This window comes from Eufriesea mexicana, unplaced genomic scaffold (assembly GCF_001483705.2).
Source record: "Eufriesea mexicana isolate 0111107269 unplaced genomic scaffold, ASM148370v2 scaffold630, whole genome shotgun sequence".
Lineage (NCBI taxonomy): Eukaryota > Metazoa > Arthropoda > Insecta > Hymenoptera > Apidae > Eufriesea > Eufriesea mexicana.
The window spans coordinates 579,611-607,566 of record NW_016908822.1 but is presented as its reverse complement, the minus strand read 5'-3'; the positions used below and the strand labels follow the sequence as shown (position 1 = coordinate 607,566).

Below are 27,956 nucleotides of genomic sequence, written 5' to 3'. Positions count from 1 at the left end.
TTTTTTTTTAATACCAAAACAGAAATAATAGCGAGTTTGTTTTTCGTCCGAAACAAACGTCACGAGTGACAATTACTAAAAATTCTATTTAAATTATAAATTATATTAAACTTATGATAAATAATTTTCTATGTTTTCTATTTAAGGAGAAAATTCGAAGAATGTTTCAGAGAAGATTCAGATATTAATCCCACGCACTAGGATTTAATTATGAAAAATTATATGTGCATCGAAGTAGTATTTAATTTTAATTAACCAGTATATATTGAAATCAAAAGTTTTATAAATTCTTCGAATTTTCTGCGCGTTAATACGTGCGAAATATAATTATGGTTGCGTGATTAGTACAGCTCATAGTCTGGAGATTTGACTAGGAGAATTCGTGACGAATTAGGCTTGTCACCCTAGTAAAAGGGGTTAATAATTTAGATGGTATTAAATTCTTAAATTACATGGAATAAATCCTTTACCGGAGTCACTGTGATAAATAATTTTCTCTATTTTCTATTTAAGGAGAAGATTTGAAAAATGATTCAGAGAAGGCTCAGATATTAATCCCTCGCACTAGGATTTAATTATGAAAAATTATATGTGCATCGAAGTAGTATTTAATTTTAATTAACCAGTATATATTGAAATCAAAAGTTTTATAAATTCTTGGAATTTTCTGCGCGTTAATACGTGCGAAATGTAATTATGGTTGCGTGATTAGTACAGCTTACAGTCTCAAGATTTGACTAGGAGAATTCGTGAGGAGTTAGACTTTAGTGGAAGGGATTAATAATTTAGATCGTATTAAATTCTTAAATTAAACGAAATAAATCCTTCACAGGAGTCATTGTGATTTATCTGCTGAAATGTTCGCTAACAATCCTTTTCTCCGACCCTTCGTTACATCCCCATTGGGAGAAGCCACTTTGGAAAGCGTTTCGAAGTACTTTTTATCAGAGTTCGCCACTTGCGTTGCGCTTGTTCCTCCCCTCACGTGCCCTGACACTTCCCAAATGCAAATTGTATAAGCCGTTGATTCGCGTGACAAAACTTTTTAATCGCGCAACACCGGGAGAAGCAGTCACGTTGGAAAAATTCATTCCTTCGTGGTAACGTGCAGCGAAAGAACCGCTTCCCCATTGTTATTTAATACATTTATAAAACCATAAAATCGATTAATTCCTAATTTTTAATTTACCCTCGATTCCCTTTTGAAAATATTTTCCCATCGTATGCAGAATATAATATTTAATCGGCGGATTAAATGAACTACGAGCAAGAAATTACGGGCTGAAAGAAACGTTCGAGAAGAAATTCGTCGAATTCCGGTAAACATCGGACGACCGTGGCTGTTCGCTGCTATTGCATTCCCGAGCTTTCAGACAGCTTTTTGTTCGTTTCCTCATACTTCTATATCGATAATAAATCCCGACATACACTTATCGGCTAAAGTTGCGAAACAAAGTAATAACTTCCGAACTTTGGTGCATTCTCCCCCAAGATATATAGATTGAAATTAAACATAGACTTTACACGTCATACAATCGATTATCTCTTCTGTTATAAAAATTCCCAAATAACCCTTTTATTCTTCACATTTCCAAAAAATAATTAAAAAATAATTAAAAAATTATTAACCACTACGAAGTTACATCGATTTATCACGACGCAAAGTAAAGAGAAAAATAAATTAACTTAATATAGACATATTTTATTTAATTTTATCCTTTGTAAATGGGAAAAGTAATCAAAGACCGTTTTCCATACGTACTACACGATCGTTAAACACACGTGTATATATACTTTGGTTCCCGTTTTTCACCAGTGAACGTAGTTTCGTTATCAGAAAATAAACTCGTTACTCGAAACGAGGCGAGACCGACGCGGAACGCGATTTCGCAAATCGGGTGTGAACCGATCGCGGATTAATCAGCGAACACGCACAGGCAAGCATATGCAGGCAACATTAACGAACGTTCCACGTCACATTTCGTTTCATTTGGCCGCCACGTGCTCCATCGGCATCGATTATAGGACGAGTGTGTTTCGCCTTGGTCCCGAGGGGTGATTCATCCCCATCGATCATAGCCCACCGAATCTATCTCCACCCCGAGAGCTCGCCACTAGGCAGGGTCTGGAGATTTCTCAATTAACTTCTTCGCGCTAGGCAAATTCCGCAGCCATTCGAGAAATCTTTGCTCGCTTCGCGCGTTCGCCGGATAATCGCGTGCGTCCAAGGGAGAACCGGGAATATTGACTTTAATAAACGAATCAGCGAACGTCTAAGCGTTACACCAACCCCGCTCTAACCCCGACCGAACCCCTCGATAATCCAAATTGCGTGGCCTCGAGTTAACTCGAGTTATTCGAGTTCTCGATGTAATTTCATCAAAGTCGACGGGGTGAATCGATTTTAATAATTTAGGGGCGATTTCGGTAACCGGGGAAGGATGAAAATTTCGCGTGCAATTTAAACGTCGGATCTCGGTCGCGCGAAAAAGTTGTCAGCGAAATAACTCGTGGCGGGAAAAAGCACGCGGTTCGTATGTATAACCGGATACCGATCGTATTTCACGTGACTTCATTTCAATTTTCACGCGGCCACGGGACGAAAGCGTGTTTCGAATACACGCGGGCGGATTGCCGATAAAATTTCCACGATCCGCACGAAGAACGATGGAATTAAGGTGAATGGGATTAATTAAAAGCCCGTCGATCGTCTGCGATTTTTATCCTTCGTTTTGAATCGTTTAATCCATCAACGGGGTAGATGGAACTAGCCCTTCGAAAATGCGCTCCGGCAAAGAATTTTCGAACCGCGAGAAATTCGCGATGGCGGGTTATCTCGTCTAAGCATTCAGCAGCCCGCGCTTGAATTTTAATTCCACTTCTGGAAATATTAAAACATTGAGCTCGATAATCCGCCGAATATCGATTTAGCGTACTCATCGCGTTTTAATCTCAGCTATGATTGTGGCCGCGGCTTTAAAAAGGAGAAAAACGGACCCATATCCATTTACTAAACACGAGGCTCGTAATTTCCACAACCTTCATTAAAATAAAAGCTCAGAGTCCGCAAAGTTATCCACTTTCAAACGCCGAGCGCTCCTCGTTTTCGTTTTCCCGGCCTCGTTCCCCGTTATTTCCATTCAGACCATTCGCTATCCGACTTCCTTAAACATTCAAATTACAATTAACTCGCGTGTCCTGCGTGGGAAAAAACAAATCTCACGGCCCGTTTTCATTTTTACCAACTCGTTACAACCGCGTTACCGCGTTAATCGCAAATGGCGGCCGCGCCGGAAGTGGAGGATCGGTCGACACGACGACGCGGACGCGTCGATGAATTCTAATGCAGAAATCCACGCGAAACTGGCGCCGTGTTTCGTAATCGTCGAATTGATTACACGCCTTCGCGATCCTCTTTTCTCCATCTCTCCGCTTTCCCGTCTCGTTTTCGCTTCGTTTTCTCCTCGTTTTCGCTTCTTTTTCCGCCAGTTTTCGCGATTTATTCGGCGAGGATCTAAAGTCGCGTCGGTGGAGCGTATCCGCGTTTTTAAATAAAGTCGTGCACCACGTGCTCCCTCTTTCCGCTCATATACACATCCGGCTTGCTAGCAGCGAAACGAGAGAGAAAAGGGGTGTTGCGTTACGCGTCGCGGATATTATTTATGGCGGCGAGCAGCCGCGTGCCTGTGCTTTCAATTTTCCTTGAAACAGGAAAATAAGCGAACGAACGTGCCCCTTTCGCGGCGACGTTTAATTTGCGCCCAAGGAGAGCCGGAAGGGTGTGTACCTTTTGCAAACCCGTGCAACCGTGTCGGATAATACGGCGTGATAAAACCCGAGCGAACTTTTCGGCATGAAAGTTACCGAATTCGTAACCCGAGTCTTGAAACACGTTTATGGGACACCGAAGTTGAAAACGTGCTTTCGTGCAAGCTCGGCTTGCAAAGCGGGCTCGATTCGTCATCGGGGTTGCTTACCGTGATACGTTGATTAATGTAATTTGTTATTTGTCGGCAGCCTCTGCTATTCGATAGAAATATCGAATATGAATCACGGTGGATCACGTAATTTTAATCACTTCGATTACGCGGGTAATGATTTTACCGAGATACGAGAATAATTCGACGTAATTAATTTTTTACGCAAATGCACGTGCGGAGAACGTGCGAAATCGGTGTTGATATTTCTATGGAATTAATCGATTGGTCGATTTTGTTGAAGAGGTATCAATTTCGCAGGTATCCGAATTTTAATCACGCAAATTGACACCGATGGAACCACTGCGATTACTCAGAAAGTAAGAATTACAGTGAAACTGGTTCAAAGTGGTTTATATAATGGAACATTGAACGAAATTTCAACGTCGTTTAAATTAATGCTCCATTCCATGCAATCGATATATTAATATTAAATTGTTCATGTTTACATTCCCAATGGTTATTTTTTATTAATATTCGTCTCTGTTATTATTCATGTCTACGGTATTGAATGTTCATGAATATTCAGGTCCACGGTTAATGACGTTCTGATTAAAAGATAACACGGTCAACAGGCCAGGAAATATTCTCGGCAAGATCACGAATGCAAACGGAAAATTGCAAGTGAAATTTCACGTCGCTTTATTTCGATTACGTATCTAGGAAGACAGGGTTGCTTTTCCCCTCGAATTCAGAGAAACCTTATCTCAATGTTCACGTGTCCTCTTTTATTTCCTTCAAACGGAAATAGGTCTCGCTGATCCCTTTCCTGTTCTACCGCAGTTTACAACCAAGCCTTTTACGCAAGAACGAATTTATCGTTTTCGAATGACTGTGAAAAAGTTAGGATGGCTTTCGGGTCAACGTTTCAACTCCTGAATCGAGATCGTCAATGTTGTAAGTTGAACTATAATTTATCAAAAGCAATTCCGTGAAGTATGTAAATGTTCCCACGAATATCAACGATAATTCCTTAATCTAAACGGAATATCGTTGCTCGGGATCGTATCAAAATCTGTACCCTGTCCAGCTGTCTGCGCTGTGAACATCTCACCCGCAGCGAAATGTCCAATTCGAATTTTCCACAGCGTCCGGGATATAATTAAATCACGAATCGTGTTGCGAGTGTGAAGGAAAATCGCATCAAATATTCATCTTTCGCCACGCTTTTCGTGGCTCCATCGAACAAGCCTGTCCGCAAAAACCGCTAATTACTCGCGGTTTTTGTCGTTGAGGAATCGTGGTCCCATCGCAGTTGGAAATACCGCAAAAAGGTATCGTCGCCGGCCGGCTATTATGAGAATTATTTTCCCATTAAGACCGGTCTGCCAGGAAATCGATTTAAATCCGGCAGAATTTTATATTAAAACCGAATGGCGATGGAATTGCGCAAGACCCCTATCGAATATCCGATCCGAGGAAAATTGCGGGCACCGCGGTGCGGACTTGACGATCAATTCGTTATGATTCGCGGGTATTAAATGACACGGGAGGAATATGGCGGTCTCTAAACGCGACATGAACGGCGCGATCGCAATAAAATATTAAAGGATTCCGTGGGACAGGCAAGCTGGTAGGAAGTTTGCGTCGTTCCGAGCGAGACTCGACCGTCACTGAGAAATTGACGGATCGAACCAGCGATTAATTTCTGCCAGCGTCCGACCCGGTAGAAGGGTCGTTACCGAACTGACAAGGACTCTGCAAGGAATTTTCATAATTTCGTAACGCGATAAACCTGCGATAACGTCCAGATCAACAGGGAGTCTCGCAGTTTCCGCTGCCTTGCTCTCTCGTGGATCGCGAAGATTGAGTTCCTCCGAGCGGTGTGTACAAAGAAAACCCACCCCTTCGTTTCATTTCGCCACGCCTCCACTTCTATTTTATTAATTAACGCTTACCCTTGGTCTCGCGTTGTTATTCTTACTAATTCTGCTTATTAAAGATCGTCTGTGTCGGACGTCCCGAATTATATCAACATCAGTCTTCATTTTCGTCTGACTTTTCCGCCTTTTATCTACTTGCGTTCCTTTTCAGCGGTGTCTGAGTTTAATTCTTGTTCAGGGACAATGCACGTCGAAAATATACGTACATAGGTACAGAGAACCTTTTGCTAATTTTTGGATTAATTAAAAATTAGTAAATACATTAGAATTATTAACTGAAATTTCTTTTATTTAGTTCGAGTTTTAAGTAAAGATTTTTCTAAAGTGACTACGTTTTCTCAAATTCTTTGGTTTATGGAATCTTTGGTTTCTCATTTAAGATCTCTTCCATTCTCTATGAATATTCACAAAAATATTTATTAATAATAAAAGTTTTATAATTATTTGTATAGTTTTGGTTCAATTAATTAATGTTGAAATGTATACAATTCATATTTCGCGCTTTGGAGAGTAGTCGCGGCCTGTTGACCACACTCGAAAGTTGCTATGTGATATATGTTGCGAATGTTGGTGGGCTTTACTATATGGCGTTCGGTATACGGTGTTCTGTACCCACGTGTAATAGGGCTATAATAAAATCGGTATCAATCGTTACGAATATACGGCTATATTATTAAGAGCCTGTTTCAACTTCCACTTCCTAAAATTATATTAACAATTAATATAGAAAAAATATTTTTTACGGTAATAGGTATCGTTTGAGTGATCGTTAAGTATGGTTATGGTTGATGAAATTCCCGAGATAGGTTACAAAATTATGAATCCTAATCAAAGATAACGCGAAAAGGGTTTCGACTCGATGAAATTCGCATAATCGCGTGTTTCGCAGCGCGTTAATACACCCCATTAGAAATTTACCGCGAGTTGGAACTATTAAACGAATTCCTCAAATTTCATTTCGCCATAATAATAGGCAACCTATGATAATTATCAAAGTTCCCCTATCCGGAAGTTTATTCGTTGTGTTAGCAATCGTGGTTACATGTCAATAATTAATTATTCCACCGGCGGAATAGCCGGGTCTGGCTCGAAATATCGCGGAAAATTCGGGAAATCGATTATGCCAGTCGAGTATGCTCAAAGAGTTCGCTTAATCGTCGAATTTTCACGCGAGATTGAAACGCCTCGAAACGCATGATGGGTCGACACCGGCGCGTTGTATAGCGGTATCCAAAAGGAATTCCAATTACTCCAGTCATCGAACAAAATTCCTTTCTGAAAACCGTACAGCTATTGTGTACTCAACATTTCTAACATCCCTTTGATATTGCCGCAAACCAGCGGCAAAATATCGATATCAACTCGAATGGGATTACACAGCTGGAAGAAACAGCTCTCTCGAATCATCCGCCATTGATTTCACGAGATGTCGCGATCTCGTCGATCGGTAACTATCAATCGAAGCTCATCCAGTGGGAAGAAGTGAAAAAGGAAGGAAAAAATAAAAAAAAAAAAAATAGAGAAAAATCCCGATCGGGATTATATACCGGACTCGTTTGGTAGGAAACGCGAAACAGCCATTCGGCAATTTTTTCGCAATTTTTGCGTGCGAACGTACAACACAGGCAACATCTGGCGACGCTCCTCCGCGTCGAAAGCGAAGGTCGGATTACGGAAAACGGGAAAATGACAGTATCAGCGACGCTATCGATTCGTCGGGACAGTAGCCAGCAGGCTGGCGGAGAAACGAAAGCTCGCAAGGAGCGGCGCGAACGAGTCCTCGGGAAATTGACAGCGAACAGGAGGGTACGCTTGCCAAATTCGAGGGATCGAACGATGCATCGAGGGGACAACGAGCGCTGGTTCGAGCCGGTATAAAGCCCATGGTCAATAGCTCTGCTCGATCGAAACTGGTGTCCCGCTATGGGGGCTGCTGATTTATGCACGAGCTTTTTTTCTTCGGTTCCTTCGCATACCTCGATTTATGTGCGACGCGAAGCCGCCACGCACGTGGTGCGCTATTATTCTTCTCGACACCCGCGCGATTCCAGAAAATGTCCATTGTAATTTTAAATAATCTTCGTGCAGATTATAATCTCGTGATTTATGGTCGTTATAATTTTAAATAACCTTCCAGACGATGTTTATAATGCCTAATCTTTGCCAACGTGTGTCGGTAAATTGCTGCCTGATGCTTTCTCGCGTTATGGCAAATATATTCAAATTGTATTTCGCCTCGTTACGAAAAACAACTTTTGTCGTCAAACGGGAAACCACGTTTATAGCTTTTACGACGTAATGTTTCGGTACACATTATTCTTGATTGGGCACTCGAAAATTTCCCGACAAAATGGTTATTTGCGCGGAAAACGGTCAAGGATCGATATTGCAGGAAAAATCATAATGATGCTGTTTTCCTACCGAGCAATTAATTACATAAATTAATAATTATTCCATAAATTCTTTCAAACTCGTGGTCCGTGAATTGGCATTTTTCAAAGATGAAAATTTTCATCGTGGCTATTTTATTCTTTTTTTAAATTCAGTGGTATGTGATGTGGTATTTGACAGAGAGGAACTAGCAACTGAAAGTGCGTGGGATCTACTCGAACACGAAGGCATCGAGATATTTTTAATTGAAGGGATAAGAATCGACTTGCCAATTTAACACTCGATCGATGAGTGTTGTGTACTGTATCGTGACGTGCTTGACTCGAAAATACGATTCTAGGATTGGGTTAAACCCTATGACGATCGATTATGTGTTCGGCTTGGATGATTTTATATTTACGAAACAGCGAGTACGATGCAATTAATTTAACACTGCAGCTACCATATCGGTCAATATAACTCGGTTCAGACTTCTTTTAATTATCGGAGATACGCCCCTGCCTTTGGCAAAAATTTAAATCGACGAATTGGAATAAAAATTATATATACTGGATTATTTTCATCGCTATACTGTAATTATTATTACCATTGCATATAATATTCAGGTGTACGACCACGAGTGGGTAGTTTCAGTTTTAAACTAGGTCTCCCTGCCTTTTAAGGATCTTGACACCAAACCCATCACGCCCAGTGAAGTGATCGATCATGATTGATGGAGGCTATATATGAATGATAAAAGAAACGGAATAAGAAAAAGCAGATATCGAAAAATTGATTACATAGGTACATACATATCAGGATAATTGAAAAGACAAATGGAAGAACATATTGTCGAATGCAAAATTTTCAATGAAAATTTAAAAAATGGCCGCTAGGGCCTCAGTAAGATTAGTGTTGACACACCAAAGAATGACGTGATATTTCCCATTTATGACGGAATTTTCCACATATAAAAATGAGCGAAATTAATTATAAAATATTTGATCCTCGAGTATCGACTAACTTGACTACATAATCTCCCAGGAGTGTTGACATCGAAATTTCGCGACCACGTAGAGTCATTCTGCGAATTAAAAATTGCAGAAGACACGAAGAAAAGGAGGATCGAGAACCATAAGGAAATAAAGGTCGAGAAAGTCTGCTTTACGATCGAATAATTGATCGTAGGCGAAAGCAAATCGTTCTTAAGTCGATTAAAACTCAGCTTGGCGCCGGGGCTCGTGAACTTCCGGTCTTCCGCGGGTGTTGTGTGTTATTCTAGGGGCGATTTTAACATGGCGCGCTAATGCGTACAAGTGCCTTGACGAGCGGGCTTACGAGTCGACGGAACGAGGTTAGTTAGAACTTATGAATTGAATTTGAATCGGCAACAAGCTAATTTGCAAGACAAGCGTTCCCCAGGCGAATGCTGTAATCCTAGCTGAACGTTAATGCGATTACTTGGCGACATTTTTCAATCTGTTTACAAGCATCGCGCAAATCCGTGGATCAACGTTCCGCAAGTTCTCGCGCGATTGCGATTTCCTATTTATCCGGGGCCTCGGCGATTCTCGGCCAAGTTGGACGTATGAATTTTCGATGAAATTCCGCGCGCTCGTTTGGCACGGTGCAAAGACGAACGTTTCTTTCCCGATCGTTAAACAGAGAACAAGGAAGCTAAGCATATCGAGCACACGTCCCCGCGAACTTCTCGGTAACTTCGAATTCTTGTCCGTGTGCATTTATATACAGCAGGACGTTTCCTTGGCCAGGTCGAGACGGCGGGATTGCTATCCGCCTGGTAACTGACTAGTGAACGTAAAAGTTTTATTTCCGCACAGGCCGTGGATATTTTCCGTGCAAACGCCAGGGCGCTGTTCGGTGCTTTAGAAATCGTACCCCAGCGATCGCGATGGAAAACGATGAATCCCAGCCGAGTTCTGGGGGCGTCTCTGATTCCTATACATAGTATCGCGATAAGAGGGAGATTCGATTGCGATTGCGAAATAAAATGTCCTGGAAGAAATTACCAACAGGGGCTTGGTCCGTATCGTTAAGGGACGTATACTCCCTCTGTTCTATTTTCGACTTGTGATTCAATTCTTCAATCCGATATTCGGACCGATAAATCGAAAATTCGAAGACTCGACACCGGGACGATTTTACTCTCGAAATTTTCAGAATGTAATAACAAAGGGGGAAGCTTGCTGTAGGAGGTAATTGCTACAATGTTTACTTATTAAAAGACACACTCAAAGTAGCTATATCGCTGGAAGATTCACCGAGAAAGGAGGGTATACTCGGTGTACGCATCTTTCATCATCCCCTACGAGAGACTCGATTTTCCGTGGCAAATTCCTACGAACCATTACAGGCAAAATGCAGCAACGTTACCTTCGACGTTCATCGGCGTCGCCTGCACCGATCTGCTACTCGATCTCCTACGCAAAACCGATATCGTGCGTCCGTCCCCGTTTCGATCGAGATTTATGCCCAGCAGCGAGTACAGCGGCCCTTCTCTCGAGACTCTGCGTCGCACTTCCGGTCCCGTCTCCTTCCCCAGCCGATCAGCCCGACATCCTACGCGTCCTGGTGGCGCGTTGCTTCGAATCTTTTCATACGTTTCCTTCTCATCTCGGCACGCCGAGCGTTTCCTTTTGATCCCTGGCCGGCTCGTAACTCGATTGCGAATCAACCCCCGTCGGTGTTCGCGCACGAGGCGATCCCGGTCATTTCCGGCACAGCGGAATCCTATTTCGATCTTCTTCGATCGGCTCGATTCTCTTCCTCCTCGTCGTTACACCTCCTCTCGAGCTTCTTCTCCAACCAGGGCACCGATTTCGTTAGAGGGAGAGGGAGAGACAAGGTCGGCTGTGCTCCCCTTGGTAACTCGAATTCCGTTCACCCTCTGGCGACGAAAATGGCAACGGAGGAGAAGAGTAGGGTGTCGGCAGCGTTCCAGCCCTAAGAGGAATCGTGGTCGCGTTCGTTCGTCGGTTCCTTCACCGCGTCTCGTGTAGTCTCGGGGGCGAGGGCGGCGTCGATCTTACCGGGCTGAAGTCGCGCGTCCTACTAGAGGGAAAATCCGTTCTCCGTCATTTCGAACTCGACCCACCCCCCATGCCGATTCTCTCCGGACGGGGATGGCTCGAAACTGCGCGGACACCGAACGCCACCCCCATCCCGCACGCTCGCCCTCCCACCTAGCTTCCACGCTTCTCTTCACCCCTCGCTTACGTGGCTTCTTCTTGTCAACTCTCTACCCCTCTACCACGAAGAAACGTAGAAATTGCCTGCGTGCGGGGCGAAAGGTCGAGCAGGACGATTTCTCTGCTCGTGTAGCGGCCGTTTTTTAAGGGGTGAGGAGCCGGGGCGGGAGAATATTCCGAGCTTCGTCGAGGCGTCCCTCGGCCCCCTCACGGGCAGAGCTTTCCAGAGAAATTCGGATACCGGGAATAAAACGTGGCGACGAGTCGTGCCGGGTGAAAAGACCCGAGGTTCCTTTACGAAAATGCGAATCGCGAACCGGCGATGACGCGAGTTATGTAAATTACCGGACGCGGACGTAGGTTCCATTTTAATTGAGGCTCCTTTAATTAAGACTTCTCCGGCGAGGTTTTTCAAAAAAGACGACCGCGTTTCTTCGTCTTCTTCGCGTCTTAATTGGAGCATCCGAACGATCGCATTCCTTCGAGTAACGGTGAGAAACGGAAGAACCTGTAACTCGCGATCCCAACCCCCAGTTGTCTGGAGATCCCGTGAGAATCTCTGATACCACCCCTGTAATCGATATTTAATCTGCAATGCAAAGTAACGATCACTCGCTATTCATATTTCGCTCGTTAAACGTCGAGTTTCGAAGAAACTTCTTGCAGAGGGAAGGCCGGTTAATCCGTACGCGAGTGAGGCTGAGCAACGATTTTCCAAAAGCCACCCCCTCTGCCGCGGTGTCTTATTAAAACCATCCACCCTTGTTATCGCGACGCTTCAAACGCATCAAGCGGGGAGAGCTTTTACCGAGGCGTATTTCCCAGGGAAACGGAACGATCCTCGCAGAAAACTTTCGACGACACTCCGGCTAGAGAGGCGGAATCCCGAAGGCAGCGGGTGAAAAGGCGCGAATTAAGAAAAAGCGACGAGGGGGAAGCAGCGGGGAGCATAAGTGCATACCACTGTTCGATACCTCGCCTTCACGAGGGCGAAACTCGGGAAATCAAGCGGAGAAATAAGAGCCGAGCGTGTAGGAAATAAACAACATATTCCTTCACCCTTCTCGCGCGACATTTCATTCCCTGCCCGCCACTGTACACCGATCGGGCTTTTCTTTTCTTTTCGTTGTACAGCGAGCACCAAAACTGAACACGCGACGAGAATCGTGCAAAGTAGTGCCGTGCACAGGTAAGACGATTAATCCTGCAATGGCACGCTGTTTCTTTCAAATTTCCCTCCATTCCATCTGAAAATTTATACATTTTCGATACGGAAAATGTATAAAAATTTTCAGAGATACTCTTAGGTATCTCTCAAATTATGAAATTTAAATGTCTAAAAGCAGTGAACAAAATTTTCAGTTGTTATTATTCTGAGATACAGTATCCGGGATTAATAATTTTACTGGAACCGTGAATAAAATATCATGATGAAAATGTTGATATATTTTTGCATTATCATCTACTCTCCAGTGAAATGTAATACTTTTTAGCTATCGTGATCCATTTAAGGGATGAAAACCGAGTGACCTGTTTACATTGCTGTCCTTTTGACAAATTTTTGCATTTACCTTTAACATATTAATAATTGGTTCATTTTCGGTAAGAAACTTTTTCTCCATTTTTAATACTAAACCTACCATTACAGAAATGACCATGTTTGAACTTTTTACTTAAAATTCCGTATTCGATATTATCACTGTGGTCACTGGATTGTGTGAATTTTCTTCTGATATACATATCATTAATTATTCGACATTTCCTCCTATTCCATTCTTTTTAAAATTTTTCTTCTTCCTTGCTTTCATCCATCGGTCTTTTGACCGGTCATTGTAGGTTTAGTGTCAACAGTTTGAGCATCGATATTCAGATTAGTATTTCATCCCCTAAATAAAAAATACAGATATATATCTTCTTTCCCAGTTACAGTACGCAGGAAATTTTCGTTGAAACGTAAAATTCATCCCATTTCTCGTAAAATTCCAATTCGCAAATTTTTATTATTACAGTTGAAAGGGGTAGTCCAACATAAAAATCGCGTAAGTTTACAGCTGCAACAAATGAGCAACTGGCAACGTTAATTTTCACCACGTTGCCCACACTCGATACCTTTTCCGACAACTTTCATCCCGCGTTACGTTTCGCTCCTTACTATAGATCCTGCTTTCCACCCCTGGCCGTCGACTCCATCTTTCTCACTTAACGCCCATCCCGTGGAACTCGGTCGCTTCCGAAAAACACAGAGAAATGGAAAAAGCCCGGAGTACGTTTTAATGCGCTTACGGGGTGAAACGCACTAGGGGTTCGGGGACATTTAATTACGCGCAATGGCGCGTTACCCTTCGGGGACCGGTGACGTAAGTGTTCGCTAATGCGAGAGGCGTTCGGGATTTTCTATGAAGCGTTCTACAGGGCGAGGAAAAAGCGATGTTTTCAGAAAACGGGATTTTTGCAACTCTTCTGCACAGCCGTTCGTTGCAAACTTCAGTTAACCCTTTGAACTAGACAATTTTTTGGCTAGAGAAGAGTAGAAAATCAAAGATTCTATATTAAAAAACTGACGATACTTTTTTGAGCAGTAAATAAAGAATTGTAGAATTACAGGTAGCCCTCCTATAACATGGTAGATAGGTTCCCAGAAAATGCCGTGTTATATGAGATCCAGAGCCAGTACAAAAAGGGGGGTTACGTTCCGAAAATTTACTAAAAACAAATTATTTTAAAGTCAACATAAACAACTTAATTTTAATTAAAAATATAAACGTACGTACAACACAAAACTAAAAATAACAAAAATATTATTTCAATTTAACGCAACTTTAATTTAATAAATTTCTTTGTCGTCACTGCTCATATAAAAGTACAATGTTGTATAAAGGTTTTGGCAATTTTCTTATCGTGTTAGAGCGAAACCGTGTTATAGGATGCCGTGTTGTAGGAGGGTTCCCACAATTTATGAATCGCGTTATAGTGAAACCGTGTTACAAGATACCGTGTTGTAGGAGGGCTACCTGTATTTGATTTCGATACCTTGCACACTGTTACATTACATTAAATTTGGTATATTAATTCAAATCAATCTTCCAAATTTTATGAAATGAAGATTGATATTAATTAATATATCAAATTTAATGTAATGTAACAGTGTGCAAGGTATCGAAATCAAATACAGGTAGCCCTCCTGAGGGTCACTTCTCGAGTGCAAAGGGTTAATAAGTTATAAAAATTGTTTGACAGGAGCTTGCTGCTGTTGGAGAATTTTGTTACAACAACCCTCGTATTCTCGTCGGTGTTTGTATCGTGGCAAGCTTCTCGGGGTGGGAGAATAGATTAATGACCTAATCTGGGCGATTGGCTTGTCGGAACTTTGCTGTCTTAAGATCCAGAGTCAATGTTCCGGTTTTGCTTACTTTCCGCGTACTTTTTCCGTGTGCCAACCTGCCATTGTAAAAGTAGCGTAGTCGAAGATTTACACCGCGAAAGTTTCCTCGTTCGAACGTGCAAGCTTCGTCCCTGTGTCGCCTCGCGTGAGATTTGTCGAAAGTAGTCACAGGTTTGCGCAGATCATAGAGAAAAAATTTCGCGTTTACAGGGGATGGAGGAGGTCAGCAGAAATTCGCGGGGTGAAATCGATAACGCGGACGGCGGGAAAGGGCATGCCAAGGTCAGCGAAAAAATGGCCCTCCGGAAAGTTTCGTGGCTGAAAATTCGAATATTTTACAACTGTCTTTTTTCCTCCTTTTTTGATCATTTTCACTGTACGGACCAAGAACACCCGAGTATTGTACCTTTTTCGGTGAAAAATAGGTGAGAGAAAAATTAGAAAAATCTGTATAGTATCTCCAAACATTTTAAACTAATACTAAACGATCGATTACTTTACTGGTAGGTAAAACAGTGCAGAAAGAAGAAACTAAAAGAAATTGGAGATATTGAAAAATTAATTTTGGTAATTGTCACTGTAAGCACCAAAAACATCCACGTATTGTATTGCACCTTTTCGGTGAAAAATAGTTGAGGGAAAAATTGGAAAAATTTGTATAGCACCTCCAAACATTTAAAATTAATATTAAATGATCGAATGACTGGTAGATGAAAACGTAAAGAAAGAAGAATCTAAAAGAAATTGGAGATATTGCAAAAATTAATTTTGGCAATTGTCACTGCGCGAACCAGGAACACCCACGTATTGTATTGTACCTTTTTCTGTGAAAAATAATTGAGAGAAAAATTGGAAAAATTTGTATAGCACCTCCAAACATTTAAAATTAATACTAAACCATCGAATGACCGGTAGGTAAAAAAGTAAAGAAAGAAGAATCTAAAAGAAATTGGAGATATTGAAAAATTAATCATATGTATGATTACCACATAGAAAAAAATTACGAAATTAATGGAGAAAGAATTAAAACACGGTAATGTAAATAGTGGTAAATTTAGTGTTCATATTATGATAAAAATTTTGATAAATATTTTGCTTGAATATATTATACGTAAAACTTCTCTTTATATCAGTTTACGAGGAAACAAGCTGGCTCGAAATTGACAGGATGCTGGTTAACATAATAAGGTTATTTTACCTCCTTTTTCTAATCATTTTGTAATACGTAAACCCGCGCATAGACTAAAACCAGCCATTTTGTCCATGGGATTAAAACCTGCCATTTTGTCCATGGGATTAAAACACCTGATTCAGTTATTACGTTCCGCATATTGTAATACAGGCAAGAGAGTATAACGCGAAACATATTATTTCCCGTAATGAGATCGAAATCGATATCGCGTGATTAGTCTATCCGTCGTATTTCAGCATAACAACTAGGTCGCTTTTAAATTTCGCGATTATCAATCTGGAAAACTTCGATGAATATTCAAATCCGCGAGGTTGTTTGTTCGATTGAAAACCGATGAAAATACTGTTGTACTAAAAGTAACGAGAATATTTCGGTAAACTGGGATATAGCGGTATTTTATTCGCTGTTTCATCAAGCAATCCGATCGCAATTCGACGTTTCATTATTTGCAACGATTTTTCCGCGATCGATAGCACGTGCAGGCGTAAGTGCGATGAAGCAGCGGGTGACAAGAGTTATAGATCGATCGGAAACGAGGGTTAATCGAACTTGCGCATTGAATCACACCGTGAGATCATAATCGTGCATCACGCACGATCTTCCACGACCGAATGGAACCTCGCGACGCCATTTTCGAATATCGCGCGCGGCCCAAGAAGCGGATGCACAAGAAGATGGTTCGTTTTCAAATTACCGCGAATATCTGGCCCGATTTTCCTCATTTTTCTGAAATACGTCGCCCGTGAACAGCATTGGAAACTCGTTTCATCGAGATACAAGCGATGCAACTTCGTTCAACTTCGACGGCCTGTCATCCGTTCTCATTTCGGACGGACGCAGATTTTTTAATTAAAAACTCGAATGGCTTAAACAAATCAGCGATGGACGCCGAGTAGATTAACCGTTCGTTGAAAGTTCTAAATGAAAGCTCCATAACGGTTATTTTCCCCATATTTTAATTTCCATCCCGCGCAGGTGAAACGAAATGGCCGACGTAAGGTCAATCCAATTTTCAGGATTTATAAAAACGCAAAATACCCCAAAGCCCGAGCTAGTTCGCTGACCCATATTTCCCTCGTCCCACGTTCCTTCCATCTCTGTGATCCCAAAATCGTACACCAAGGTGTAACGAATCCGTGCGAATTCGTTTTAATTTATGTCCCTGGCCGCGAGCCGCGGGCAACAATTTCAGCCGGGGACGTCGGATCGAACGGAAACTCGCAGTTGTGAATTGGCCGCGCGATAATTCGCGGCGGAACAGCTGTTCTTCGCGTTCTTTCGCCGCATGTCGGGTCGGTTGATCCATAAATCGGTGTTGCGAGCGGCGCGGCAATGCGGTTGATTAAAAATTTCCCGCCAAATGGGGAACACCGGTGGCCGACAGGCAGGCTGGCCCAGCGGCGTGCGGGTGGTAGCGGTTTTTTCCCCATTCGTGGGCAGCGGGCTCGAAACGCGGCGTCGTCCATGACCAGGCTCGTCCCGTCGATACGGGAACGGCGTTCGATTCGAACGAGAGCTACGATAAGTAACACGGAACGGTGCACAGATTGAATCGTCCTGCCGAGGAAATGAAATCAGTGGGACGAGCACGCGAAACGGAAAAGAGTGGACCGGAATAAAAAGCGACGGAGAATGGCGGGAAAACGGAAGGCGAGAACAAAAGATAGGAGTGGAAGAGGGAATGAGAGAGAAGGGAATCACGATGTGGCAATGTAGCCACGGTTCTACGCTTCAGACCGGTCGTGGAAGGCTGTCAGAAATCCGCGAGCAAGCGGCGCCAGGTGAAACGGAGACGAGAGTTTCGTATTAAAGGAGAACGCCCATTAATTTCTCCATCGATCCGTGTTTTCCATTGTCCCGGTCCTCTATCTGCTGCCCGTTCGGCTCGAAGAGAGGAGAAAGGAGGAAAAAATGAAGGGTAAAAAAGGATTGGATGGGAAAGAAAAGAAGCAGGGGTTGGAATCGACGCTCGAACGCCTCTCTGGAAGGCGAGCCTTTCACGCGATCGTGTTTCCTGTTCGACGAATTTAATGATCGCCCGTATTTACCCTGTGGAGTGTCATCCAAAGCGCGGAAAAATCCTCGCGATTGCCGGCAACTCCAAGAGGGGTGCGAGCACGAGGGTCAACACCGTCGAAACAATAAACCGGTGTCGTTCCATTCGCGTCCCGGGCCAAGTTCGAGGCTGAGGACTTCGTCCTTTCCGGACCTTGCCTTCGGTGTTCGGGTAATTAACGCTAGAACTACCGATCTTTAACGGGTACCTAACTATAACGTGCACAGATTATAGTAATTTCAGCGGTACGATGAATATGAGTGAATATATTAATTACAATTCTTTCTCAATATGAGTTGATACCAATTTTATTCTTAACCGTTTGAGTCCCAAGCAGCGCTTGAGGCTTTGGAAGAACACGGTCGAAAACCCTGAACAGCGCGATAACGTTTGCCTTAATCGAGTGCGAAGAAGTCCAAACGGCGCGATAGCGCTTGTTTAATTTTATGTCGAAAAATCCCAATCGTCGCAATAGCGTTTGTTGGTAGTATGTGACGTACATGCGTCAGCAAAGTTGAGCGCGATCGCGCTGCTTGGGACTGAAACGGTTAAAGCAGGTGTATGTGTTCGGTGATTGCAAAAAAGAAAATTCTGAGACCAGTCATTTTCACTGGGTTGGTAGTTCTAGCGTTAACCCTCTGAGGGACGTTATTCGCTTTGGCTGTCATTTCTGACGTCCACTGTCACTCACGATCACACCTCTCCAACGATCTCGCGCTCTACTAAATTCCTGACTCGTCCTTCAACCGTGTAAACAAAGGATAATACTTAATTCCAATTCATCAACGTTGTATGTAAAATTTATTATATCATATTCAGAGATATCGATGAATTCGGTTCCATTTCCAAGGCTTGAAAACAGTCGAGTCGAGCCGAATTGAATAATATTTTTGGAACGCGTGGAATTTCATTTCCTCGGTGTGTCGAAGGGTTAAATATTCGCCGGGAAGCTCTGCTTGCATTTCTATGATTCTTTTTACGACACCATTCTCTTCGCGGGCCGTAGCAAAAGAAAGAGAGTAATTGCTCTCGCTTTAATAGCTTTATAGTTACTGCATCCTTTTCCCTGATTAAGGGGGTGATTAATTTCGCCGAGCAATGGGAAGAGGCTATTACTGGTCTAACACGAAGATTCATAACGCGAAATGTCCGTTTTACGGCGTCAATTTCAACGAGTTACCGCGATGATGTTCGCGCGTTATCCGTGGGAATGTAAGCAACCTTTTCCAAGGAGCATGATGAACATCGTGGGGCTCGTGTTCTCAAAGGATACACTGCGGCGGAGTAACAGTGATACTTTCGGTGTTTTCGAAATTATAACTAGCCTGAAACAGGAACCGGGCTTGTATCCGTTTCAGGGAAATAAACGTGCAAAAGGAAACCGGAGGAGTCGTTATCAACGCCTGGAGAATTCTCCGCTCGGTATTTCAGGGCGTGGGAAATTCAAAGGGAACTCCCCCCTTCTCCGGCGAATGTCTCTTCCCTTTTTCCCGAAATTTCACTTTTACGATCGGGAACGAGCCACGTACTCGAGTCGCAATTATCGCGAATAATAAGCAGCCAACGACGATTCAGGATCGCTTGATAGAGGCAGGCACACGCGGCAAAAAGACGCATCTTTGGCGAAGCCTCAAAGGCCACGGCACAGAGAGTCGATGCCTCTGGCGGTGCCTTTTTTGCGCTTCTTTCCGCACGAAAACGAGGATTGTTCGCGGAGCAGACGGGATGCAGCAGTCAAAAGCATAGGACCCGTTGAATTCTCGCAAACGTTCCAAAGCCCTCTGCGCGTGTCACAGGAGTTGCTGGAAATCGACGCGAAAAACCAGCAAGAAATCCTTTGAGTGTTGATTATGGGCAAAGCTTTACGCCGAATGCCCTTGAAAGCACCTTTTTCGCGTAAAAAGATTACGGGAGGAATGCTGTCTGTCAGCGTCTCTGTCACGCGACACTCCCTGCTATTGCTCTGCTATACCGTTAATTAAAGGGGACACCGAACATAGCAAAGGCGGTGTTTAACGAAGACGCAAAGTTAATGTACTCGTTTGTATCGTTATTAAACTTCGCTGATCATCGACTTCTCCCGTGGCCTTAATTGATCACTCCGGAGCGGGTTGCTTCGCTTTAACGTTGCTCCGCGTTCGTCTTATTTTCTACGTCCCTTCCGAATTACGTCCCTTTATTGTTTCCTGTTTTCTGCGAGTTACGAAACGGTCGCGAGAATTCCGACTGCTCGTGGTAATTAGGTCCCTCGAGTTCGACGCCGTTGCACCGGCGTCGAGGGGGACGCAGCATCCTGTGACGCAACGGGTATCATTTTTACGCTGTTCGCCTCCATTTTGGAGAGAAGATAAGCTTCGTTGGCTCCGTGATTAATATCGCTTAACGCTCAGTTCGGAGACATAATACGCAAGCTGGTTTCAGGGGTGGAACTAGGGTAGCAAAACTAGATGGAACCAGGCGTGTTCGAGGAAGCGTTGAACTAATTAAGCCGCTTGTCAGACACTTACCGAGTGATGCTTCGCAGAGGATTGGCCGACATGCAGCAGAGACAAATTTCGGACAACAGCTTTCAGGTTCCTCCATTCGTTTCTGACCTGTTGCTCCCTTTCGTGGCTGGAACAAAAAGTTCACCGGTTAAATATAAACCCTTCGAGCAGGGCTCTATAAATACAGGGAGAAGAGCTTAAAGATAAATGCTCGGTATATCGGTTTTATCGAAAATAAATCACGCCCCGGTCTGTCCCGTGCGACACACCGTATCGGTGATAGATGAATGACAAAGGTGTCGCGATACGGGAACATTTTTCAGAACGCGTTAATTAAGCATGGAAAAGAATTTTATTTTTGTTTCCTCATTAAGAACATTCCCGGCAATTTATCACGCCGTGGATCCGCGTAATTTATCATTCCGATTGAAAGCGCTTTTTCGTTTTAAGAATCATCCGTGTACTGTATAATGGATGACGGTGGATAAATTGAAAATGAAATGGTTTTCGATATTGTCACGCGCGCGCTGATGAACTTCGCGAATGATTAATGGGCGGGCCTGGTCGTATTATACCGCTCGCGATTCCAGGGAAATTTTGCAAATTGCAGAGTAAGATTTTCGCCGGTGTTTCGTCGTGGTTCGTGTCACGGATGCCGATAGAGATTGATTCCGTATCGATCGCGAGGGAAAAAGCGGGAAGGGAGGAAAAACGGACACAAAATTGCGCTCACACTTTTCCATCACTTTCCATCACATTGTACCCTCTTCCGTGAAAATTAAAACAGAAAAAAAAAGAAAGAAGAAAAGAGGGAGATAGAATTCTCCTACTTTTAGAGCTCGGTAATTAATTTCAATCCAGTTACGATCGAACGTAGCGAATGAAAAGAATGCAAATGAAGACAGGTCGTTCTTTGGAGACGAGCAATTCGAAGAAAATGATCTCGCGATACTTTCTATTTAACCTCCTCTGAGCGTTTTAATCTTGCCGCGAGATAAATGCCGTCGGATCGAGCTCAGGCAGATGGGACTAGAAGGGACCATCTCGTCCTTTCGTCCTCTTTGTCTTTCCCGTCCGCTCGTCCATGCGTTTTCCGCAATTTGAAGGAACTCGCGTTAAGAATCACGCTTCCTGTACTCTCTTCTTCGTTTCCGTGTCGAAACACACCGCCACTGATTAAAATCTCCTTTCCTTCCTCCGTTCTATTCACGTCGGGCTCGAACCTTCGGCAACATATGCGCGGATCTCTCTGTGGACCGTTGCGTAGGCATTACCGAGATTGGTCCGCGAAGAAACAGTTCCTTCCGTTTCCTCTTCCTTCCAAATCCTTTCAAGGAAACCTAACTATAGCTGGATATTACGTATGCCACGCGTACACCGCCAGTCAGACCCGTATCATTCTTCCGTCTGAAGAGAAAAGTCGGAGCGACGTTGCTCCTGCTTCCGGTCAAGCATCTGTTCCTCTGGTTCCATTAAGGACTTCTTAAGGAAATTATTGTCTCCGTTTTCTTCCTCCATTTTTATGTCTGCTGCGCTCAACGTTTAAATCCCGTGTTTACCTTTAAGGGAAAGGAGAAATAAAGGTTTGTAAAATGTTTTATCGGTCATATCTCCGTTAAAATTCATTGTTCTCAACCCAGTTATTCTGGGAAAAAAAGAGAAGAAAGGAAGAAAAAGAAAGAAGAGAGAGGGGTGAAGAAAGGGATTTCGCCGTGTACCGCATTCCTTTCGTTTCCATCCACGAGAAAGAATAACCGGAATTGCTCAGGGCTAGCGCGGCCCGGGTACTTCTCGGGATTGTTAGCAACTGGGTCGAACCAATTACGTACGTGGCACGTAAACTTATGCTTTTGTAGTACAAGGTGATTCGAAGTGGTAACGAATGACTTCTTCGTCCGTTCAAAGAGAGGCGCACGAACGAGAAGGGGAGAGAACCATGCATCTTGAAACAAAACTACGAGGAAAGAAACAACTTTCGAAACGATTCTTCGATGTTACGTCGTTGTTGCTTCAAGAGTGGGACGATATTGCTTCGTTCTTCGCGTCGATGCTTGCCCAGATTGATTTAGGGTTTCTTTTTCGTGCTGCTTTCGATCTGCAGGAAGTGGCTTCAAAGCTATCCCTGTTTTTCATCAGCAAAAGCGTCTCCTTCGGAATTAATGGTTTAGGCGAGGCTCTGCAACCTCTTTACCACTGATGCACGTGAAAGACAGCCATGTGTGCGAGTAATGTCGAAACACGAGTTACGAGATTTCTGTCTGCAACTCTGTAAGTCGAGCAGCTGCGAGGTGCAATTTGCTTGCGAGGTTCCTTTAAACAAAAGCAACACCGTTGCTCTCCATGTTGGCAAAGCGATTTTAATTAACCGTTAGTCGTTGATAACATAAGGCTACCCCTAGGTCCAGGGACTAATATGATCGCAGTGTCTTTCTCAATGGGGAAAAGAATAGCAGGTACCGGCTCGGCAACTTAACTCGGCGAAGTTTCTTTGAGAACGTTGTTTCCTTCCTTCCCTTTGCAGGTAGCAGCGGGTAAAGTTCAGAAGATTTCTCGTGTCTCGCGATCCTGTTTTCGTTCGAGTTTCAATAAAACGTTAAATCTTGCGTTACTTACGGGGATCTCGGTTCACTGTAGCCTTCATCCGTCGCAGTGTGCGCGAGGGCGGGAAGGCTGCTAGCTTCGCAAGGCGGATTACTTAAATCTGGAAAGGAGAATATGAAACTTTTCAGTCACGACTGCGACTCTTGACCGAGCTGAACGTTAATTAAATCTTTGCAAACTCGATCGAAAGAGAAAGTTAAGCAACCGTAGGAGAATACAAATTCCATTTCAAAACGGCACGAAACCTACACGAGAAACGCAATCGTCTCCCGAGACTGTTCCCAGTCGAACTTGGCGCAGCATCGGAAATGTCACGGTGTCTAAACGAAATAGAGACAATTAGAATTACCTATGGTGGAGTCATAATGGTCGCTGTGCCGTCCGTAAGGGGCTCGACTCTGTAGCTCGCTCACTCGCCTCCTCGGAATTCTGGTCTGCTGGAACATGCAATTTCTTTTACATCGAATCGCGACGCTCGAACGCGCATGAAAATTAAGGGAACCCCGAAAGATATACGATCGGGGAAAAGGCTTGGAAGAAGGTCGTTTCGCGGAACTTCATCTTGGTCGCGATAAAAGATGCACGCCGAGACAAGACGAAGGATCCTTGTTTCGTGCAAGAATAGAGCCAAGCGGGATTTACCGGCAGCTTGAAAGCACCTTCTATTTACATCGACCTTAACGATCTTTTTCTAGCGTGGTCGAGGAAGATATCTCTTCCCGTGCCATATTGTACCGACGCGGATATTTTCATCCTCTTAATGCGCCTCCTACGTACGAATGCGATTACACGCAGGCGAATGAAAGTATAAGACCCCGCTGATTTGGTCCTACCTTTTTTAATAGAAGGATGCATTAAAAAGGTAGGAGGGAAAATGAGAAAAGCGTAAAGAATCTCGGATTAATCTGTGATCCAAATATTTACTGTCTCGGGCCTGGTCGAGGAGCGAGGGCAAAATTATTGATCAAGTTTCTACAGCGAACACCGAGCGGTCTTAAGGTTGGTTCACATTCCAGCTTTATTTCGACTATTGACTCACGAATGCGTATCCACGTACACGACCAAGTTAAACATTCATGTCTGCTTCCTTCCATCGCTCGATCTAGGGTTAGATATCCTAATGGCATCGGGCAGCTACTGAATTGCGAATTTTTTACTTAACGCTGCAACTATCGATCCATACGTAATGTGCGACTGAATATTGTGTACATAGATAGCGGTAATTACAGCGTTAGGATGGAAATAATTGGGCGTATATAATTACGCGTTTATCTCGGTAGACATCGACGTTAGTTCTACAAAGTATAGCCACGTGTTTTCTTTAACAATAAAGACAGCGCGTAATCGGCCGTTTTCATCGGTTCTAGTTCTAGTTCCAGAGTTAAATTACAGTCCAGGTTAGAATTCTATCTGTTATCGTTATCGGGTAACCATGGATATTACTCTACCCTTTTAATTAGAAGAAGAAACTATTCGGAACTATCGCCGAGGGAAAGAACGAGTCGGCATTTTAATAAAAGGCAATTTTTACCGCAGTCGGGGTGGATAGCCTTATATTTCACTGGACGTTAATTTATCTTCGCTCGATGGTAAGTTTTAAGTCGTATCGATATGACGCGAACGCACCCTATTTAAGCGATGCATGCCCATCGCGATGGGAAAATGTTATTATTGTTCAATTCGGTAGAGTTGTTCCTGTCAGAATGGATGAAACTTCGATGACACTAAACGGAGGGACGCTTCGTGAAGTCTGAGCAATCGGAAATGTGTCCAAAGAGGCGCCAGATTTTGCGAATCGACGTGATGTTTGCTAATTACGAAAAGTGCCGAGCTTTGCTTCCTTCTTGAACAAAGTATTCGACTCAATGGCTGAAAATCAATGCGCATATTAATTCAATTTAATGAAAAGCAGCGTTAATTTAGTTTGTCGATCGAACGAGTTTTCATCTCGACTCGAAATCGAATAAATACGAATCGGTTAGCTACGAGGATTTTCGTAGCTCGTCCAGTCAATCCTGATTAATATGCGTCATTGTTTCCTCGACGAAACTCGATTGCGCGAATAAAATTGGTAAAAATTAGGGATACCGCTAAGGTAACTCTCTTCGTGATCCATCAGCGTTTGCCTCATTGGATTTTATATTAAACACAAATGCAAATCCATCTTCCGAGGCTAATCTACTCCAACGACTCAATTTCCATTTCAAATTCATTTAAAATCCCATTCAAATTCGGTGGAAAAGCTCATTAGGTCTTAATTACGAGGGTGAATATTGCATAACTAGGATGTCGGTGAAATCGACGAAGCAAAATAAATCTACGAGGAACAGCTCACCTCGATAAATCCGATCTCTCGAGGTTACTTAATTCACCCCGAATAGAAAGAAATTAATTCGGCTACCAAGTCGATCAATTTACCAGCACGGTAGGGTGGTAGAGGTCGCTGTTCCGATGGATAACTCTATCTGTACGAAAGTAACCCTTACGAAAGTGGTGTCGATGAGACTCTGCGTCCTAGTGACTTGAACCTTGGGTGGAAAGAGTTCCTCGAACGTGTTGTTCCTTGCCGAGCTGTCATCCAACTCGTCCAGGCATTCATCTTCCGCCAATGACACCAAACTGTTATACCACTGCGCGCTGATGGTCCTGTGAGGTTTCGAGGGTTCGTGCACCCGGTTCAAGTCTTTGCTGAAGCTCAGGCTACGCCTAATCGGCTGCAGGCTGCGATTTATCGCAGCCGGTAACTCTGCAGCGCTGCCTCTTATCAGCGACCCGATTTTCCGACGGAATGACTTCCGTTCGAGTCTTCCGCTCGACCTTGCCGTCTCCTCCGTCACATCTTTCGAAGCATTGTCGCCGCTATCGTGGATCGATGGATCGTCCCTTGGTCCCCCTGGAAAGAACCAAGCGTTGTCAACGTTATTAGAAGCGGAGCAAAGAGGATAATAAGACAACGGAGGAAGATAGACAACTCCGAAAAACTTTCCGAGAGGTTTTCTTGGTTTGCTAAATAGCAAAGAGCAATATCAAGGCTAACTTCGAAGACCAGCTTCAAGTCGCTATACCTGCTTCCACTTTCGACTGTTTGCTCTTCGAGGGTACCTGCTTCGTTGCCTTCGCGCTCCGACTGGAGACTGTCGTCTGGTTGCTCTTCTTCGACTTCTTCGTCGCCCTCTTCTCGTCCTTCAGCGTTGTCATCGTGCCAAGCTCGATATATCTTTGCACGTGCAGTAAGCTTCTTTTTTCCTCCCCGTGAGCAAATCACGGTTCTTTTAAAAGATTCCACTGTGTCTCGGCCGGACGAATTGGCCGCGCTTTGCTATCCGAAAGGACTCGGGCGGCCTGGCGAAATTGGCCGCACTTCATCGAGGTCGGCTCGCTGGAGATAAACGAGCGTTTCACGTGTAACTCCAATCACGCGAACCGCTCCAAGCACTGCGGATGAACCGTCAATAAAACACCGAGGTCGCGGAACGAACACGCGTTCGAGCGAACAATTAAGCGGCTTTCGTCGATCCCCGATTATTGCAAATTTCTCCGCCACGCCGCCGGCTGGCCAGCAGCTTCAGACCGGCGAATCGGATCAATAGAATCGTATTATGGCCGTGCGTGGATCGTGCAATTGTTACAGCCGCGCGCGAGAGATTGTTCCATTCCGAGCGACGTTTATTGTTCCAGTGCTATCGTCGATCGAGCAAATCGTGGCTGAACAATGTGCGAACTTCCGTGGTAAATGCTGTTTCTCAGGCTAGCACGCCTACTTGGCGTATTTGTCCGTCTCTTTCCTGGTCCTGCTCGCCCTGGACCACCTAACGCTGGAACCATCGACGATTAAAGCGTGGCGAAACTGTCGAAACGATGGCTTTTTCAAGGCATTCTTACTGGAAGAGAGAAAAGAAATTCGATTTTATGCCATTTTCGTTTTTCCAGTGGTAACGTGTGACCTTTTTAAGGATCACTTTGTAGTCGTGTCAAGGAGGTAATACATTTATGTTGGCAAGTAATCGTTTTAATTACTTCGGTAGGCCTAGCGTTAAACGAGGGTTGGGACGTTTTAAAAGGATTCCCGAGAGATGCTGATTAATTAAGTTCGCATCGATGTCGACGATAATCCATTGGAGACGTTGATAACGGGGTTACCGTGGCCTGCGATCCTATTACGCATTATTTGCTTTGAAGTAGTTCCATTAAAGGCTATAATTAATTAAGCGTCGCTAGCTAACATCGTTATCAATCGTGACAATCGCTGAATTATTAACCTCGCGGTCGCAGTTAATTTTGAAATCGGCCCCACCGGCTCAGCCGGTGTTTTATTGGGATTAATAAATTCCATTAACAAATCGTGTCGCATTAACTATCGATTCATTATCGCTGACCCCCTTTCTCGACCGATAAATCCACGATTGATTAACGAAATACGGTTTCTCTTTTTTCGCTATCTTTCTACTCGTTTGTGTACACACGTGTTCACATGTATTAACATTTCTAACCGTTCTCTTTGTCCTTCGTTTACCAACGTTGTAGTAAAGAACTTGCTACATAGCTACACCACGGTTGCAGGTAGAAACGCATTTAAGCTGTATCAGTATGTTTTGTTCAGTTACGTTCACGATCGCGTTTCGTCACCGCAATTAACGCTATCGTAAGTGTAGCGGCATATCACGATATTATCGTGGACTTACGAGAAACGTCACGAACAATAATGTGTTTGCACCTTGATAGCGGCGTAAGAAGAACGAAGGTAACAGTTAACGACGATTAAGACGGTGCTCGAACGCGGAAACGTTATTGCTCGAAGGA

General features: G+C 43.7%; 1 protein-coding gene across 7 annotated transcripts in view; it reads right to left on the bottom strand.

Moving 5' to 3' along the window:
• LOC108546397 (pleckstrin homology domain-containing family G member 5) overlaps positions 1 to 27,956 on the bottom strand; it is an 84,399-nt gene that overhangs the window by 54,532 nt on the left and 1,911 nt on the right. For 6 of the 7 annotated variants that reach the window (XM_017898456.1, XM_017898454.1, XM_017898458.1 and 3 more), the window contains exons 2-6: positions 26,222 to 27,037; positions 25,643 to 26,049; positions 23,506 to 23,590; positions 23,169 to 23,256; positions 20,577 to 20,682 (exon numbers count right to left, since the gene is read on the bottom strand). In XM_017898456.1, the coding sequence (XP_017753945.1) occupies positions 20,577 to 20,682; positions 23,169 to 23,256; positions 23,506 to 23,590; positions 25,643 to 26,049; positions 26,222 to 26,354 (819 nt within the window). In that variant the 5' untranslated portion in view covers positions 26,355 to 27,037. Of the gene's footprint in view, positions 1 to 20,576; positions 20,683 to 23,168; positions 23,257 to 23,505; positions 23,591 to 25,642; positions 26,050 to 26,221; positions 27,817 to 27,956 lie in introns of those variants that run through there. The other variant, XM_017898455.1, reaches the window with a different exon arrangement.